This window comes from Lichenostomus cassidix, chromosome 1 (genome assembly GCF_008360975.1).
Source record: "Lichenostomus cassidix isolate B80296 chromosome 1, HeHo_3.0, whole genome shotgun sequence".
NCBI lineage: Eukaryota > Metazoa > Chordata > Aves > Passeriformes > Meliphagidae > Lichenostomus > Lichenostomus cassidix.
In genome coordinates, this window is record NC_139479.1 from 66,737,415 (window position 1) to 66,755,401 (window position 17,987).

Consider the following 17,987-nt stretch of genomic DNA (forward strand, 5'->3'; position numbering starts at 1 on the left):
TATTCACCAGTGTTCAGAGGAAGCTGTCCCCAGAGATAGAAAGTTGGGCTGGACTCCTTTGAAAATGTCTGTGCCTCTGTATACTTGGAATTGATATCAATACGCACACTTAAACATTTTGTGCTCAAAAGAAGCACTGAACATTATTCAGCCCCAGGGCCCCAAGAAAATGCCACTTGGGGTTGAGAAGTTCCATGTTTGGGCAAAAGATGAGTTTTGCAATAATAGATGTAATCCCAGAAGAAGATTTGTGGGCAGCAGGCTGAAGATACAGCTACACAGCCACAAACCCTGGAATTTATTTCAGCATTGCTATCATGCATGCAGGGTGTGCTTGTGCATACATTATAGCTAAATTAATACCATCAGCACAGGACTTTTCTGATACGGCATAACAGATTTATTGGCTTGAATTAGGGAGGAGTATTTGAACTACAAATGAGCAGGTGATATTTTGAGAGGGAGTTTTTTTGAAGGAAGATCCACATTTGGTGGGCTGGTTCTTTGTTAGTGGTGGCACTTAGAAAGGAATTCTAATATTAGAAGTTCTGTGGAGGAATATGTTAATGCCATAATGTTCTTATGATATGTGAGAGATTATATTATTGATCTGACACTTTTTCATTTGTCCTTGTAACTTACCATATACATTTGAAATGTTCAGTTCTGGAAATCTGTAGCCTCTCCCTGAAGACCCAAAAGCAACACAAGCAGGTCTTGCTATAAAGACCCAGGAGATGGAGGCAACCCACAGAGAAGTGCTGTGGACACATGGCTCTCTCACTCTGCCTCTCTTTATTTTGAAATTCAGTCCTAGATCTGAAAAATTTTCCAAGTCAAACATATTTAAATTTGAGCCTCTACTTTTAGAAGTTGGATGGTTCCACAGATCAAGATCTGTAAGTATAAATAAATCCAAATCAATTATCATTACCACAGTAGGCTCTCTTTTGAAAGAGCATGTTTACTTGTCCTCTGGCTGTCCTTGAACATTGACACACACACACATACACACACATGGATTGTCATTTCAACTCTGTCATCACAGGATAGCTTCAAATTTAAGGAGCAGAAGCTTTACAGAGACTCTGGCAACATCAGTTTGAACACGGTCAAAAATAAGTAAAAATATTTATTTTAAAATGTAAGATTTGTTTTATGTAGAGTGTGTTAACCTGTGTATAAGATTCACAGATAGAAGAAAAAAAAATCTATTGGCTTTGGAGAAACTTTTAAGTAACAGCTAGAAGTTCTTTATGTCAACTTTTTTAAGGAGGTGCCAACTGGCACAAATGAGGAACTGCATCTGTTTTTTTGTTTGGTCTCTCACCAGTGCTTTGAAATCCCCATTTCAGACCAATTATGTTACAGTCCTGAATAAGACAACTCACCTCCTCCTTCTCTTGTAATTTCCCCAGCTATCAAAGGTGTTTGTTTTTACCTGTTTCCTGTGCTAAGTACGGAAACATCTATGAATTAAAAAGCAATCTATAAAACCTGGATATTAAGTAAAGTGAAGCTAAGATTCCCTTTTCATGCAGTGGTCATATAGCTGGAATAGATTACCAATATCCTTTCTGAAGCTGTTGTATGCAGCTGGCACCCTACAGTAAGATAAGAGAAAAGGATTTAAACTTGCAAAAAAATCATGCCCTTTAGTCAGAGGCTGCTAATCTTTTGAATTTGCTTTGCCCTTTGCTTTGCTTTTGTAGACGACTGAACACACTGAACAAGTGCGCCTCAATGAAACTCGATGTGAACTTCCAAAGAAAAAAGGTAAGGGAACTTCATTAAATATGCTGGTTTTACCCTGACTTTTGTGCTACCACCACCCCAATTTAGCCTTTAAGTCAGTAATGCTCTTCAAAGAAAGTTGTTTATTTGACTTTGAACATGCTTGTCAGTATAATCTGGATGCATGATAATGTGAATTACTGAATCTTGAAATCATTAATAGAATAGAAATTGTGACTAAATACTACACGTTTTTAAAGGGTTCACACACTACTTAAACTCTACATATGTGCAATTAAAGTTAGTGGGTAAAAAGACAGTGGTGTTTCATTAGGCTGGCTTGTTTGTCAATGCCATATGGGTGCAGAGTGGAAAATCCTGTTCAGATGAAAATAACAGCTTTTCTTTGTTTCTTGTACTGACTTCTTCCCAGTTAAGAATATGACCATAAGCTCTGTCATCCTTACAAGCTCCTGTGTAACATGGGAATTAGTTGAGCTTAAAGGGTTTCAGTGAGGACTGCAGAAAGTGCCTATTGATTTTGAGAGTTTTGTAACATGTCCAGCATTAACTGTTGAATGTTTGCTTTTCTGGTCACAAATTCCCCAAAGTCCTTGAGTGCTGTAAAATGGTAGTCAATCCTGAGAAATCTTGGTTTCTATTTTTCCTTCCTAGAGTGTTTGTCTAGTGCTTTTTAAAAACTGCCTTCGAGAGCTGCATTTTTGGTGTCTTTGCAAAGTCAGTCTCATCATACTCTATTCAGTGTTTGAGGGGACTTAGACAGAGGATGGTTTTAATGTCCAGATATCCTGCCTTTGTTCCTCCTCCACATGCCTGCTTGTTCCGCTGTGCACTAGCCTCTTTCGCCTGTATTTTGTCCATTCTCTGGAGCTGCAGGGATTTCACTTCATCAGGGTTTTTTCTTGTCTTGGGTTTTATGTTGTGTTTAAAAGGGAGGAGGTTTCTTTGTTATGTGGGGTTTTTTCATTAATTTTTTGCTGGCACTTCTCCCTGTTCTGAGTGAAGTCCTCAGCTACTCTCCTAGCAGATGACCATTAATTTGTGATGGAAGAGAGATGGCCCTGCTTGGTACTCTTTCAAGGGGACAGAAGCTATTTGGGTCCATACCTGCACAAGGCCACAGAGAAACAAAACACAGAAAAATTTAGAGAAAGAGGAGTTGGGGGAGGTTTTAGTCTACAGATACAGAGCAACTGAAAGTAGAAGAGAATGTGGGTGAGACAAGAAGAGGAAGGAGAGCCTGCTGACAGGAGGAAATGCAAGTGTAAAAGCCAGAAATTGGGCCAGGAATCGATCACTGAACAAATAAACATTTTGCTGTAGATACGCCTTTCCTAATAGTCTCTATGGTGATCTGAGCAATGAAATGCAAAGATGGCCTGCTTTGGAGCTTCAGCAGAACAGGTATGCACAGGACTAGCACAGCTGCTGGAGTGATTGATCAAAACATGGCCAAGAAAGCTGCCGGGCAAGGTTACTGTGAAAGCCAGCACGGCATGAAGACTGCCCACTCTCCCACCCAGACCATTCCCACTGTGGGCCGCTGGCTTCCCTTGGCTTCATCAAGATGCAAACAGAAATCCTCATGTATGTGTTGCAAATATGTCTGTAAGCGATTTGGACAGACAGAGATTAGCCTTTGGATTAACTGCCTTCTGCAGCTGTCGATTTATGAGAATTCCTGCCCCCAGCTGGAAAAATGTGGCAGAATTCCACCGCAAATAAATCCACTATTTGCCTTTTGTTAGCATCCCTCTGTATCTCAGGCAAGTACACCCTCAGTCAAAAAGCTGCACTATTGTAAATCAACTGTGACAAATCTGTGAATCAAAACCTCTTTCTCTTTGGCAAATGTTACCAGTCACTCCTCAAGAAACTTGTCCCTTCTCATCTTCCCAAGCATAATGGTATTAACTGGACTTTTGAATATGCTCCAAAGCCGTGCACTTGCTTTCACCCCAGGTCAGTAGAAATATACAGTCACTGCTCCAAAATGTCTGCTCTGCCTGTGTCAGATGAATCATTGCTTTCAGACCTTCTCTTGATCCACTGTCCCAATAGCTGGTGACATGTGGGTTGGCTAAGTGCTCTCAACATTTTTTTTTGGACAGTTTTGTTTGTCAGGGCACTCAGATATTTGACAAGAACAGTGGGTCATTCAGGATGTTCGTGGCTTCCAGAATTTCTACTGATTCCATCAAAAGAAAAGCACAGTATGTCACAGGACTCACAGTACAGTGAATTTGTAGTGAGTCACCATGGCAGTGTTTCAGCATCCAGATATTTCATTTCATATTTGTCTGATTTTGCTTCTGATGAAACACAAGCATGCTTCTTTATCAATTAAAACTAAGCCTTTATTTAATTGAGCTGCAGATTTTGACACTGACAAGCCTCTGTATTTGCTAAGCGATTCTTGGGCAGAATGTAATCGTGTCTTTGCCGTGGTTAGAGGCAAAAGTTGTTTACTACCAATATCCATTTCTGTTCATCTCTGCTTTGTAAAAAACCAAACAAGCAAACAAAAAACAAAAAAACAACAACAAAACAACCATAACCAAAAACAAACAAACAAAAAAAAAAAAAGCCAAACAAAACTTTTGATTTAAAGTACATTTATCACTGAATTTATTTTTATTTCTGTCTTCTGTGTGCTCTCTTCTTGGTGTTTTTTGCAATGTCGCTACCACTTTGGTTACTTTAATCGATTCCAGCTTGTAGAAAATACAGGCTAAATCCTGTCAGTTCATACAGTAATGTCAGTGCAGCTACAGGGATTTGTGTCAGCCAAGAATCTTCTTAAAGATCCCTTTGGCATATTGCGATGTAGAACAAATTAAAAAAATATTTTTATCCTACTGGCTGGTGCCACCAACGCTTCAGCAGTGGTATGCTTTGTAGATATAATTACCACTGCTAAATATTTAGAAGTACATAGCCTTGCGGTTTTTAAAGTATCCACTTTGTGGCACCACTAAGACCACAATAAATGGATTTTTAAGTTCCTGAGGCTGTGCAGTCTTTTGGTCCATAAATGCATACAGCAAGCTGTGGAGTAAAAGAAAGGTGGAGTTGTCTGTTGTGCCACTTCTTCCCTGCAGACAAAATGGCCAAAGCAGTATTAGCCTTTTCTAGCCCCTTCCCTCATACTTCACTAGATGGTCAATTTTTCTCTCTAACAAGCCACAGAATGAAGATGTGCATTCATTCCTGTAAACTCACATCAGGTGCAGGGGCACTGCACACCTCAGTGTTAACAAAGAAAGAGGAATACCTAAACCCAAAATTTCACAGCTATAGGGTTTTTTTATGGTTTGGACGTGATCTAAAACATCTGGCTAACCTAAAGTGATAAACAGGCAAAAGTTTCTGGCATCAGTGAGACCTGGCACACTACTGATCTCAATCTCCAGCTTTTGAGATCTCACATTATTTAAGGTTTTGGGCGCTCTTGTAAAATTTGGTTTACATTTTTCAATTAGACCAGCAAAGATCTAGTCAGAGACTGGAGATAACTTTACCATCAAAATGTCATATAAAAATACTTCTAATAATAGACTTTTAAAATGAGGATTTTTCCAGTCCCAAAATAGTGTTTCTGGTTTAGCACCTCATTTTAGTCTGACAGCCTGTCATATTTTACTGCCTTCATACTGCTTCCAAGAATGTGAAGAGCTGTTTGGATGTCATGTAGGTGAGGTTAGTTTGTTCTGCTTTAAAACGAATGTACAAGAATAATGCAGTGTGAACCCAGTTCAAAGCCAGGGGAAGGGTACTTGTTGGCAACTGTGGGCTTCATGCTGAAGATGTATCTTTTTTGTTTGAGCAAACAGGTGAGGAAAATGCCATAGGGTGACGTTTTTCATCTAAATTTTTTTCCCAGTGCACGTGTTCTCTGCATTGCAGAGCAGAGTAGCTCCTGGAGCTGCCTAAAAGTAAGCCCAGCTCTGCATGCCTGAGGCTGAGGGATGTGACCAGGAAGGGCTGTGGGGCTGCTGCTGCCTCAGGAGAGGTTGGAGGAAGCAGAGACAGTGGGACAGGCTGCAGGCCATCAAGTTTGGGGTGCCTCTGATGACAGCAGCAGTGAAGACAGTGGTTGCCACTGTAGGAAAGCTCACCTCAGCTGCAGATGCTGCCCAATCCAGTGGCCCTCGCTGCTCCTCCTGCTCACACCCCCAGGGCTGCCTTCCCTCCCTTCCTTCACCTGCACTCAGACACGCCCCAAGCAATACTGCCAAATATTGCTTTTTTATTGCTCTTTTAAGCATCATGGCTATTTATCTGTAGTTATGTTCCTGAAGCATAAATCTTGTTAGATGTATCTGGTCTGTGAAGTTTATAGATGTTTATTTAGTTCTCACTGCAAAACTACGTGCAGCACCAGATATTTGCTGTCTTGGTTGTTTTAAATACCTCACATTGTACCCAGCTACTTCCCTATCTTTTCCATGTGTATCTTGACACCATCCCTGCAAATCAGGATTCCTTTACTGGGATCATTCAAAACCATTTTTTTTCTAAACAGTCACTGTGGGCCTCAGTCCTATACAATTCAGTGCACAGGCAACACATGGAGGCCAAGAGGTATTGATGGGACTCCTAACATGGAGCAGGCTTTTATTCCTTTCTTGTTAAGATGTTTGCAGTCTTTACAATTAAATGAAAGAGCATGTTATGAAAGGACTGATGAGAAGTCTTCTATAAATTTGGTTCAGAGAGACTTTGTCACCTATTGCTCACATGGAACAATCCAATCACATTAGTTCAATTAACATGTTTAAGCACCCACTTTTAACATGTGCCACTTGCTTTTTTTCCAGAGTGAAGATTCAGATGAAGAAGACCTCTGTGCTATCAGTAATAAATGGACTTTCCAAAGAACCAGCAGACGATGGTCTCGGGTGGACGACATTGACGCTTTGCTTCACCGATCAGACAGACATGGCTCTTCTGGGGACATTAAAATGAAAAACACAACAAGCAGTGAGAGTGTCCTTACAGATCTGAGCGAGCCTGAGGTCTCATCGATTCACAGCGAGAGCAGTGGGGGCAGTGACAGCAGGAGTCAATCTGGCACCACCAGCGCTGCCAGGGAGACCTGCGACTGCTCTGGCCATCATGATGTGGAAAGCACCCTGCTGCAGGACTCCACTGCGATAAACACCACCCTGTCCTCCAAGGACGGCCTGAAGAATGAAAATCCACCACGAGCCAGAGCAAAAACCTTTCTAAAACGCATGGAGACACTAAAAGCAAAAGCTGTGCATGGAAAATTAAAAGGCTCGGGAAGAACAGGTCCTTTAGAGATCAGCGGACCAGTTCTCCAGTTTGAGCCAAAATCCTTGAAAGACATGCACTGTGTACAGATAGTCAATGGCGATCTCCAAAATTTGGGACAAGATTCAGTCAAAAGAGGACTTCCGTTTTCTGCCAAATCCAGCAGTGACAGCAGTCAGTCAGAAAACAGCAGCAGTGGGGTGAGCACACCATGTTTGAAGGAACGCAAATGCCACGAAGCAAACAAGAGAGGTGGGATGTACCTGGAGGACCTGGATGTTCTGGCAGGAGCAGCCTTACGGCAGGTGGTGGACCAAAACCGCAAAAATGAATTTCATTCCCAAGAGAACTTGGTTGTGCACATTCCCAAGGATCACAAACCAGGGACCTTCCCAAAAGCACTTTCTATCGAAAGCCTCTCACCTACAGACAACAGCAACAGTGTAAACTGGAGAACAGGCAGCATCTCTTTGGGAAAGCAGAACTGCTCTACTCCAAAGGAATCCGGACTGATGGCTTGCTGTCCTAAAGAGAGCAGAATTAGTATTTATGACAATGTGCCAGGTTCCCACTTGTATGCTAGTACTGGGGACCTCCTGGACATAGAGAAAGATGTCCTTTTTCCTCAGTTAGATGACATTTTGCAGCATGTCAATGGACTTCAGGAGGTGGTAGATGGCTGGTCAAAGAAGGTGTTGCCAGGTCTGCCGGTTGATGATGTGTCAGTAAGAGCGTCCCCATCATTGCCTTTCCAGTCACCTACACAGATCACCCTTGATTTTGAAGGAAACTCTGTGTCTGATGGTCGGACCACCCCAAGCGACATGGACAGAGATGGAACATCCCTGAATGAATCTGAAGCCACTGGCATTAGGGACAGGAGAGACTCTGGGGTAGGAGCATCGCTCACAAGGCCAAGCAGGTAAGTCGCAAAATTTTGTATACAGATCCACAGACTGTGAAATACGATATAATGAAGCAGAGGTTCTCAGCCTGGCAGTCAGAAGGCACAGGATGCCATTACTCTTGTACTCATCCTGTGTGGAGATGAGGACTTCACAAGAAAAGGCAGGACTTTGAGAGAAGGCACATCCTGCTGTGGAGATTCTGACATGGAATCAGGGCACAGTTGGTTTAATAGAGCAAACTAAGGCATTTTTTATCCCTTGATCCATTGATTACATAGTAGGAACCTGTACAAGTTGTAGGATGTATTTTCAATTTGTCTTCTAGTTATGCACTCAAGTCTTTATGCATTGGTAGCTTTATGCACTTTTTTAATGCACTGTTCTGCTTTAAAAGGGTGCTCCTTTGTGCTTAAAGAGAGCTTCCCTGCTCTGGTTCAGCGCCTTACCTGGTGGGATGAAATGATGGTAAATGATTGACTTCTTAATAAAGTGAAAAGCAGGATTTTGTTAATAGTTTACAGACCTGTTTTAAGTCAGAGGGATGAGCTCCTGTTGAGCCAAGTACCAATGGTCCTGGATAAAAGCCTTTGTGGGTCCAAACTGTTGTGTGTAGGGTGGCTTTGTAAGAGCAAAAGCAGGGATAATATACCAGGTATTTTCTGATACTGGTATTGCTGATAACACTAGGTTTTTCTGATCTGCTGTTGTCTTGTCACACCCTCACAGAGGACTCTGCTATGCCATGGCTTGCTGCTGCCTGTGCTTGCTCATCACCACCACAAAAGTGAAAGTGATTTCAAAGAAGCTATTGAGTAAATAAGCAGTGCCAGAGTTTTTTGGATTTGAGCCAGGACTTTGGTTTAGTGAAACAAGAAAATGAAATTAGGGGATTTTTTCCTGATGAATCCAGTATATAGAGAGAGTGCATTGGAGTAAAAAGATATGAGTGGTTCAATGGCTTGTTGGTTATAGCTCTAGCAACACAGACACAGGGTTTAATCCTTTTTCAAGAAAATCCTTCAGCATTTAATAACAGAGATATTTGGAGAACCTCATCTCCAAATACCTCAGTGGTCAGGTCAGTCCCCTGGGAGGTGAGGGACTAGGCATCAAATACCAGTTCTGAGTCAGGCAAAGAACATTTGAATCTAAATCTCCCACATCCTGCTGGAAGTGTGTGGGCTAAAGGGCATAGCAGGCATCACTGCTTCCCCAAGTATATGGACAAGACCCACACCCACTTGTGAATCTATTGTTAAAAAGACAAAACTCAGGCATTTCCAAAATTAAAGACATTGTCTCGATTGTTTTATTTATCTCTGAAGTACATTTTCTTTCAGCTGACACACCACAATCTATCACATATGTGTGTGTTTATGTATATTTTAAATATTGCCCAGCCCTATCTCACAGCATACCATCTTTTCTGCCCAACTAAAGCAGTTCTTTGGTTTTTCTATAATTTTTTTGCTACAGGCGATTACGATGGCATAGTTTCCAAATCTCACATCGCCTGAGCCGCTCCATTGCATCGCTTCACATCAGCAACCAGTCAGCAGCCCAGCTGAACCTACTGCAAAAATTCTCTCTGCTTCGTCTCACTGCCATCATGGAAAAATACTCCATGTCAAACAAGCATGGCTGGACCTGGTGAGTACCACTAATCACTGGAAAAGAGACTTTTTAGAAGAAAATAGATTCTCCCAATTCTTTTATTCTTATAGTAAGTAAATGCAGTTAGAAGGAACTATTGATTTCAAATGTAGGATTTGAAACTGTCCATTTTAATCAATTTCTGCCTCGTGGCTTGTTGGCAACGTCAGAAGTAGATCCTGGAAATCTGACTTTGTTCCTGTGCTCCAACAGAGAGACAACCCTGGCCTTTCTGAAAATACTACAGTTCCAGAAAAATAAACAGGAGTAGGAGAGTGACTAAAAAGTAGGGGAAGTTTATAGTAAGTCCTACCCGGAATTCGGTCTGTGATTCGAAAAGAAACAGCTGCTGCTGCTACTTCATGCATTTGATATTGCTTTGTTTGTTCTTTAAAAGAAGGGTTGGAGCAGGTTTGGGACTTCTGTACAGATCAAAGATGCAGGCTTTAGCCAGGGCCTGGACCTGTGTTAGAGGGAACTTGCAGCCCTAGCAGCTGTGACAGCTACCTTGTCACTGAAGGAGTAGAGGGAAGGGCAGATGGATGTGAATGCTCATGATGTGGCTCCTTCTGTAGCAACTGGCAGGAAACCTGGATGTTTGGTGGTATACAAAACCTGGTGTGCCCCACAGACTGAGGTACACCAGAAATGGAAATGGGCATAAGAGTTTAAAAATATCTGAGAAATAATCAAAAGGATGACAGAATCTTTCCCTAATACAGTGAGGCACCCAGTCCAGATACAGTATGACTTTACATTTACATTGTGATTTTCATGCTCATAGCACCTCCCCCAAATCCCACTAAATTCATCTGTGATGAATAGATCATCTGTGATGTCACAGATATGACAAGTTTTCCTTTAGAAATGGAAAAATAGATACAAAGGACTACATGTGAGATTCACCTCACTGACCTCAGCCATTAAGAAAAGCTAAAAGTCTAATCTGTTATAAATCTGATCTGAGAAAGTCAGATCAGCTGTTTGTGGTCAGAGCAAAAACATAGGCAACTCCAAAGCAGCTCATTATAGCCAAGGATGAGGGTTTGGGTCACCCTCCACAGGTGTCTCTCTCTAGAGCTCTCTGGTACAGAGCTAATCCAGACTCTTTCTAAACCTCCATAAGAGAGCTAAAATTCAGTAAGACTAGCCTCCATTTCACTGTTCTCCTTTGGTGCAGCTCCCTGGGGCTAGCTGACAACTCCTGCATTGAAGTGAATCTCACCTTACCCAATTTCAAATAGGCAGACTGGAGTATTGCAAATTTTAGATCCTGCTCTTTATACAAGGTTTTCCTCCTGTCAAATATTTCTTTAGTTTGTATAATCAGTCTCTAAGGATTTTTGAGAGAGGGACTGTAAATAGATATAAAGTTATTTGGTGTACTTTTTCAGTAGGTAATTTAAAATGAGTTTTTAACTTCTTCCCACACAGATGACAAAACTGTTAGTCACATTCAGGTCATATTCATCCTTTTTATTTTAATTCTGTGGAAGTCATGAGTCCCAAAAGGGAATCCAGTTTGTTCTTGTTTTTATCACAATTTTTTGAAGAAAGCAAGATCACCAGTTTCACTTAAGTTACTCAACTAGAATTAATCACATAACACAAGGGATGAGTCTGACACACAGGGATTTCCCACCATAATTTCTTGTTGTAAATTTTTAGTCAATAGAAATACTAAATCATGGAACTGGTAGTATAAAGATCATTCAGCACATTACAGGACTGAACCTCCTTTTCACTCAGATACCCTCTTCACTCAGGTTTGCTGTGCCATTCCTTTGAGTCCATAAAGGATGCTTTAAACCTTGTTAGCTTCAGCTGGATAACACCTGCATAGTGTAAGGGTTTTGTTAGAACTGATTGTTATGCAATGCCTTGGAGACAGAGGCCATCCACTTAGAGACATTAAGAAATTAATCAATTATGCAAATCAATTATGCAAATTGTAAAGCATCTCTGTATCGTGCATTACACATTATCTCACCATCTTTACAAAAAGGGCCCAGTTACCAATTTCTGTCAGTAGTGTTACTCAGAGACTGTATAAATACCCTGATTTTTTTCATGTCGATTTGTTCATGTTAATTTTCAGGTCTGTGCCAAAGTTCATGAAGAGGATGAAAGTCCCTGACTACAAGGACAAGAATGTCTTTGGTGTGCCCCTGATAGTTCATGTCCAGAGAACAGGACAGCCTCTTCCCCAGAGCATCCAGCAAGCACTGCGCTACCTGCGCAGCAACTGTCTGGACCAGGTAGGAACTGTACTCCACAGACTTGTTGGATTGTTCTGAAAAGCCACTTTGGGCAAGCAACAGTGAGCATTGTTGTACTTATTGCCAGGATTATTTGAAGATTGTTATCTCTCATGTTGGGCCTAGATCTCCTCTGGTGATTTGATAGTAGGTGCCAACACTAAAAGTTTGCCATTCTGAGATTTGTATCCAGCTTATCTGTTGAATTCTAGCAGCTGTAACAGTCCTGCTGATTTGTAGACCACAGTCTACTTCAAAGAATGTTTGGAGATCTTCATGTATATTGAATGAAACCTGGGAAGAGCAGGACTCCCCACTTCTACCTGTATCTGTACTGCTTATGCTTGACTGTTGCCATTGAGGGTTAACTGCATTCACCATTTCACAAGATATGGTACAAAAGGTTTTATTGACTTAGCAAAGACAGAAAAGTCCAAGAATAGAGAGCAAACTCAGCAAAATATTCCAAGTATTCTGTTGACGGAGTCAGATATATCCAGATAGTTGGGTCAGCAGGGGTTCAATGCCAAAGCCATTATGGTACATTGCCTTTTATAGTGTTCTTAGCTAAAACAAGCCAGCTGGGACACCCTCATGCTCAAAGTATTTCAGATTTTTTTATTCCCTTTAGCTACAGAGGGACATACTAATCATATTTTTACTGTTTTTCCCCTAAGGATGAGGATGTGTATTTTTATGAACATAGGAGTGGGAGAAACCCCCTGGCTGATTATGTTCAGTCCTCTGCTGTTATTGACCTCATGTCATATGACCTCTTTCATAACTGCCTTTAGATGGGTTGTAAGTTCAAAAGGAGCAACCAGCATTTTGCCCTGCAGACTTTGCTGCTTTCCTAGTTCTGAGCACATGAAAAGGATGGAAATAGTCTCTTCTGGATCTTCACATTTTCTAATCACCATTCTGGTTGCTGTTCAGGGCTTTTTGTTGGGTAACAGTCACCTTCTCCAAAATTGAAACCAAAAAAGTAAATGAATCTGTGAATTTCCCTCTGCATCCAGTGGGAAAGACGCAGGTCCTTCCTATCAGTTCTCTCTGTAAAGAGGTCCTGTAGTGGTCAGGGCTTGACATCTAACTCCACAGTGACCTTGACATCTAACTCAAAAATGAGGTGAGATGAGTTCTGCCAACCATATGTAGTATGGTTGCCAAGGGGTGGGATGAGTACCTTGTTAGAAATTAATATTAATAGGGGATGATAGGGAAAGATACCTAGAGACAAGTAAAAGTGATATATTCAAGAGCTAACATGCCTGCTTGCCTTAGTGGTCATCTGGCTTTGTGTACTGAGTTGGGAAACCAAGTGTAGGAAGAAAAATGATGCAGCAAGTCTGGGATTAGTGATGAGATTGGAGAAGACACTTGCCCCCAGGTAAGAGGAACAGGAGATGTAAGGATAGGGATGGGCTTGTCAGCTGAGAAGCAGAGCAAGAGGAAGAAAGAGGAGAGAGGATTAACAGGGGGAAATGTAAAAGGGAGCGTAAGAGAGAATGAAAAAGCTCTTCAGAGATTTGAGGAAGCTAAAAGGTGTTGGAAGTCTCAGACAAATATCTGCTCCATTTGTGTTAATGCATTGGGAAGCATCAGAGCTCTGTGAAGGGCCATTTCAATTCAGCTTTGGTTTCTTCTCTGAGTGAAATTGGGAAAATACTAAATAAAATAAAGAAGTAGGAGAAGTTCAGATTGGGACCCTTTAAAATATCTTTTCACCAAAAACCTTTCTAGGCAAAAGCCCTCCAGGCAATTCACCTTCTCTGCTTTACAGCTACTCCCTTTATTCCCATTTAATTCAAAGTCTCCTAATGCCTGGACAGAGACCTGGGCAGCCTGCAGTCTTCCCCAGCATTTTGCTTATGTGTCTCTTCTGTATGCTGCAGAAGGTGATCTAGAGTTCTGAACAGGTGTCAGAGCTTCTTCTGCACACACTTGGTAAATCTGAGGTTGCTTTAAACCATTGTAAGGTCTGGCTCCTATCACTGAAATCCCTAAGATGGCATGAGGAGCCTCGCTGTTACTTGTAGGAGATGTAATTCAATTTCAATTTGTGAAATAGAAAGTGCTTTGCCTTTTTCAAGTGCATCTTTATTTCTGTCATGCATCATATGGCTACTCCAGGGCAGATGATCCACACAGCATGGGGATAGTAAAGAGACTGGGTTAGAAAAACCTCTGGGTTTATAGTCCCATTTTATTTACAAAACCAGTCTATAATAATGTATAACAGAGCCTAAAACATCTTTTTCTATCAAGTGAAAAACTTTTGATTATTTATTTTTTTCCATTAAATTATTTATTTTTTTCCTATTTCGGAGTTTGGATAAATATCTTTAAACAGAGATCAAGAGTAGCAGAATGATGTGCAGCAGGAGATTACATGGATGAGTTTTGACATCTGACCTCTCAAATCAGACTTAGCTGGAAGTTTTTAATGGTTGTTTATACCAGCAAGGACACTTTCCATCAAAAGGAGAGAACTGAGCCTCTGGTCTCACATTTATTTACCACAGGCCAAAACTTTATTTTTTGGACAGAATTAGCAAGTGTCCTTCTGCATCTTCAGCACACATTTCTAAGAGGAAAATGGATTTAAAAAGAAGAAGAAAAAAGGAAAGGGAAAACCAGATGAAAAGAGCTGGATGCTCTTTCTTGTATGCTCTTGTGAGAAAGAAGTGCAGAGCTTCACTTGGGATCATAAATAGAGAACGCAAGGCACACTCCAGTTCTCTACTTCCTATACATAAATTTAGCTCTCAAGTGACACTGAATTCATCAGTAAGAAGACACAGAAGAGCAGTCTCACTGCCAGTCAGGTGTAGGGGTTCATCTCCATATAAATAAATAAATAAATATACCCACTCACAGAGCTGTGATTTATGTAATTAGCATCATTAATGTGCGAGTTAACAAAAGTCCTAAATACCCCCGAGGTGAGCCTGGGACGTGTTCTAGGGACAGGAGGATCCTCTGTGAGCTCTGTGCTGCTTCTTGCTCGGAAGGAAGGGGGAGAAGGCTAGAAGGCATTATTCCCTTGCCTTTACTGTTTGTTGATGGATTGTGCCATGCAGGAAGCTGCACCAATCACCAGCAAGGCAGCAATCACAGAGGAACACGAGTATATAATTCCCAACTTGAAATGTGCCTTTTCCATAGCTCTGTCAGTATTTCACCTTTCTCCCTGCAAAACTGAAGGGAACCAGTGTTAAAACTTCCCAAATGAAACAGTGTAAACTCACTTGGGAATAAATAATGTGGTTGAGGCTCAGGAATTCGCCCTGGGGGGAATTCCGCTGGCGAGAAGGACAAGAAAGGGCAGCCCTGCCTTGAAGGCATCATTGAAGAATTATCACTTCCTTTCAAATAGAAAGCAAACGGGGTAAAAATGTATCTTAGTGACGCTGCACAAGTAATCCCTCTGTGGCCCCCACTTTCGAACTGGACTTTTCAGAGGGATTTGGGAGAGCTCCTGGAAGCAGTGAGCAGAAAAGGGGGGGAAATTTCATCTTGATTTTAAAGCTATACCAGGTTGTACTAATCTTTTGCCACAGCATTTATTACTTAGCTAAGCATAATATTTTCTTGTTAGTCTTCAAAATATATACCCAAATAAACATGGGGAGCCAGATTCTCAGCTGGAGTAAATCAACAGACAGTCACCCAAGCCAAGCAAACCCGGCTGATTTATATCAGCAGAGCATCTTGCTTAAACTCTTCAGGCAGCAGAGAAACCACAAGGCACTCTGAACCCTCCCTCTAGGATGGGACAGGAACAGCAGCATTATTAACCCCTGCAGTCCTGCTGTGGAAGCGTGCACTTGCCTGCAAGACTTGTGGAATCATCAGTGTCATTTGCCCATTTTCCTTCTTGCCTGGAGTAAAATAAGGAACCCAAGCTTTGCTCACGATCAAAGTCCCATAACAGATTTATATGTAAATGTATACAGTACATATATATTCTGTAAGTGACATTTTCCCTTTTACCCAACTCAACACGGTACGTTTCCAGGTGGGTCTGTTTCGGAAATCTGGGGTGAAATCGCGAATCCAGGCGCTGCGTCAGATGAATGAGAGCTCCCCAGAAAACGTCAGCTATGAAGATCAGTCAGCATATGATGTGGCTGACATGGTAAAGCAATTCTTCAGGGACTTGCCAGAACCTCTCCTCACAAGTAAACTAGGAGAGACTTTTCTGCACATCTATCAATGTAAGTTGATATTTCTATGTGTTTCTATTGTTATAAACAATTCGAAAATGTTATATATTATATAGTAATATATTGTAAATAATTTTGGCATGTTAACACTGGATAGCATTCTTTCTGCTGGCCTTTGAGATATAAAAAACCCCTCTGCCCTCAAAATCTTTCACTAAGAGATCTTTAGAACCACCTAAATGTTTCAGTGTCAAATTTAATGATAAGACAATGTTCAAATCTTGAGAAAATTTAAAGACACCAGCCTCACAATCAGAAAAAACAGGCTGCTGGACAAAAAAAGAACAAAGATTAATATTTTTGCCAGGTTTCTTTAAACTGTGAGCCCATTTCATACAGACATCTCAATATAAGTGAGTCGTCTGGGCATGGAGAAGTGGTACTTGATCATGTGTCTGTGCAGTCCCCTTCCTTGCTGTGACTTTTGATTATTTGTTTTTTCATTCTAATCAATAAAATGTACATGCAAAAAAACAAGCTGCCTTCATGTAGATCATAAGCTCTATGTAAAAAACTCCTAGAGAAAGAAAGAAACCAGAGGATTTATTCTTTTCTTTCCAGCATAAGCAATCTGCAGCAAAATCTGAGACTCAAATGCATCAGTATAATGAAAGTCCCTGTGAATCAGGAAATGACTGTGTATCTCTTCTCCAGACTGAGGGAGAAATAAACAGTGAGGAAAACACTGAAAAGCCAGAGGAATTAGAGTTTTTTTCCTGACCATGTCCATTATGAAGGCCAGTCAGCCAGCACTCTGGCAGATGCAGCCAGCCTAAGCCAAATAATTGGAAGCACTAAAGAGAAGTGTGTCTAGTCTTTTCACTTGCAGACGTTTCAGCTGCCAAAACAATAGAAAGCCATTTTAAAACACTATATAATCCCAGTGCTTAAGAATCTCAGATACTTCCGTTGCTTCCCTCTACTGTAAAAATCTGTCTGTGGCACACAGTCACTAATGAATTTACCATCACAGTGTCTGTAGCTGGTAGGGAACGCTGTGATTCTGCATGTGAGAGACAGCACTGCAAATAAATTTAGTGGGTTTGGCTGTAGACAATGTCTTGGGCTATAAGTTAACTGAAGGAGTTGGTGCCTAGCCCTGGACCATCATTTCCCCTTCTTCTTTCCTGCTCACAAATTGCCTGCACACACATTAATAAGTTTGTGCGGAAAAGCAAGAGGAATTCTGGCTGCTAATAAAAAGGCAGTCACAATAATTTCCATAGGGAAGTGGCCAAGGAGAAGATAATCCACTACAAGGACATGTTCTACATGTCCTTGGAAACAAATCACCTTTAAAGAACTGCTTGATGAAAATTGGGAATGTCCCATCTTTGCACAGAAGACATTGCAAGTAATTTACCCCCTTGCCAAAGGAAGAGAGACGTGGCAGATCCCAGTGTCATCAGCAAACACAGGTCTGTAGCCAGAAGGGCTCTCCTTTTCAAAGACATGAGGCTGAACAGGGAAACATTGATATCAGCCAACAAAAAATGTAAAAAGAGACATGGGCTGACTCTGTAATGTCTGCATGGTACTGTGGTGGGAAGTCTGAAAAACTTCTCTTTACGCTGGTCAGAGGGGGGAAAAATGAGCAAGGAAAGATGTTCTGGAACTGCACCAGCAGTTTAAAGGATTTCAGAAAGACTGGAGGAGGAGTCTCTTTCAACCAAGGTAGAAACAAGAAAAGATGGGCTCTGTAGACACCAGAAAATGTTGTTTGGATTAAGAATGAGTAGCAGTGGGGTTCTTCCCATGTGACCAAAAACAAATATATTTTTCTGTTTCAGACAGTACTGACAAAACTCCTTTCAGAGAAAGAAAAATGTTGAAAATTGCTGGGATACCAATTGTGTTTCATAATGTCTGCAATTAAACTAATCTGTAGCTGAGAGTTTTTCTTACCC

The 17,987-nt window shown here is 41.2% G+C and overlaps 1 protein-coding gene across 3 annotated transcripts in view; it reads left to right on the forward strand.

Annotated features, from left to right (window-relative positions):
• STARD13 (StAR related lipid transfer domain containing 13) overlaps positions 1–17,987 on the forward strand; it is a 285,297-nt gene that overhangs the window by 255,285 nt on the left and 12,025 nt on the right. For all 3 annotated transcript variants that reach the window (XM_085061629.1, XM_085061638.1, XM_085061646.1), the window contains 5 exons: positions 1,713–1,776; positions 6,576–7,954; positions 9,417–9,590; positions 11,692–11,851; positions 15,873–16,071. In XM_085061629.1, the coding sequence (XP_084917755.1) occupies positions 1,713–1,776; positions 6,576–7,954; positions 9,417–9,590; positions 11,692–11,851; positions 15,873–16,071 (1,976 nt within the window). The remainder of the gene's footprint in view (positions 1–1,712; positions 1,777–6,575; positions 7,955–9,416; positions 9,591–11,691; positions 11,852–15,872; positions 16,072–17,987) is intronic.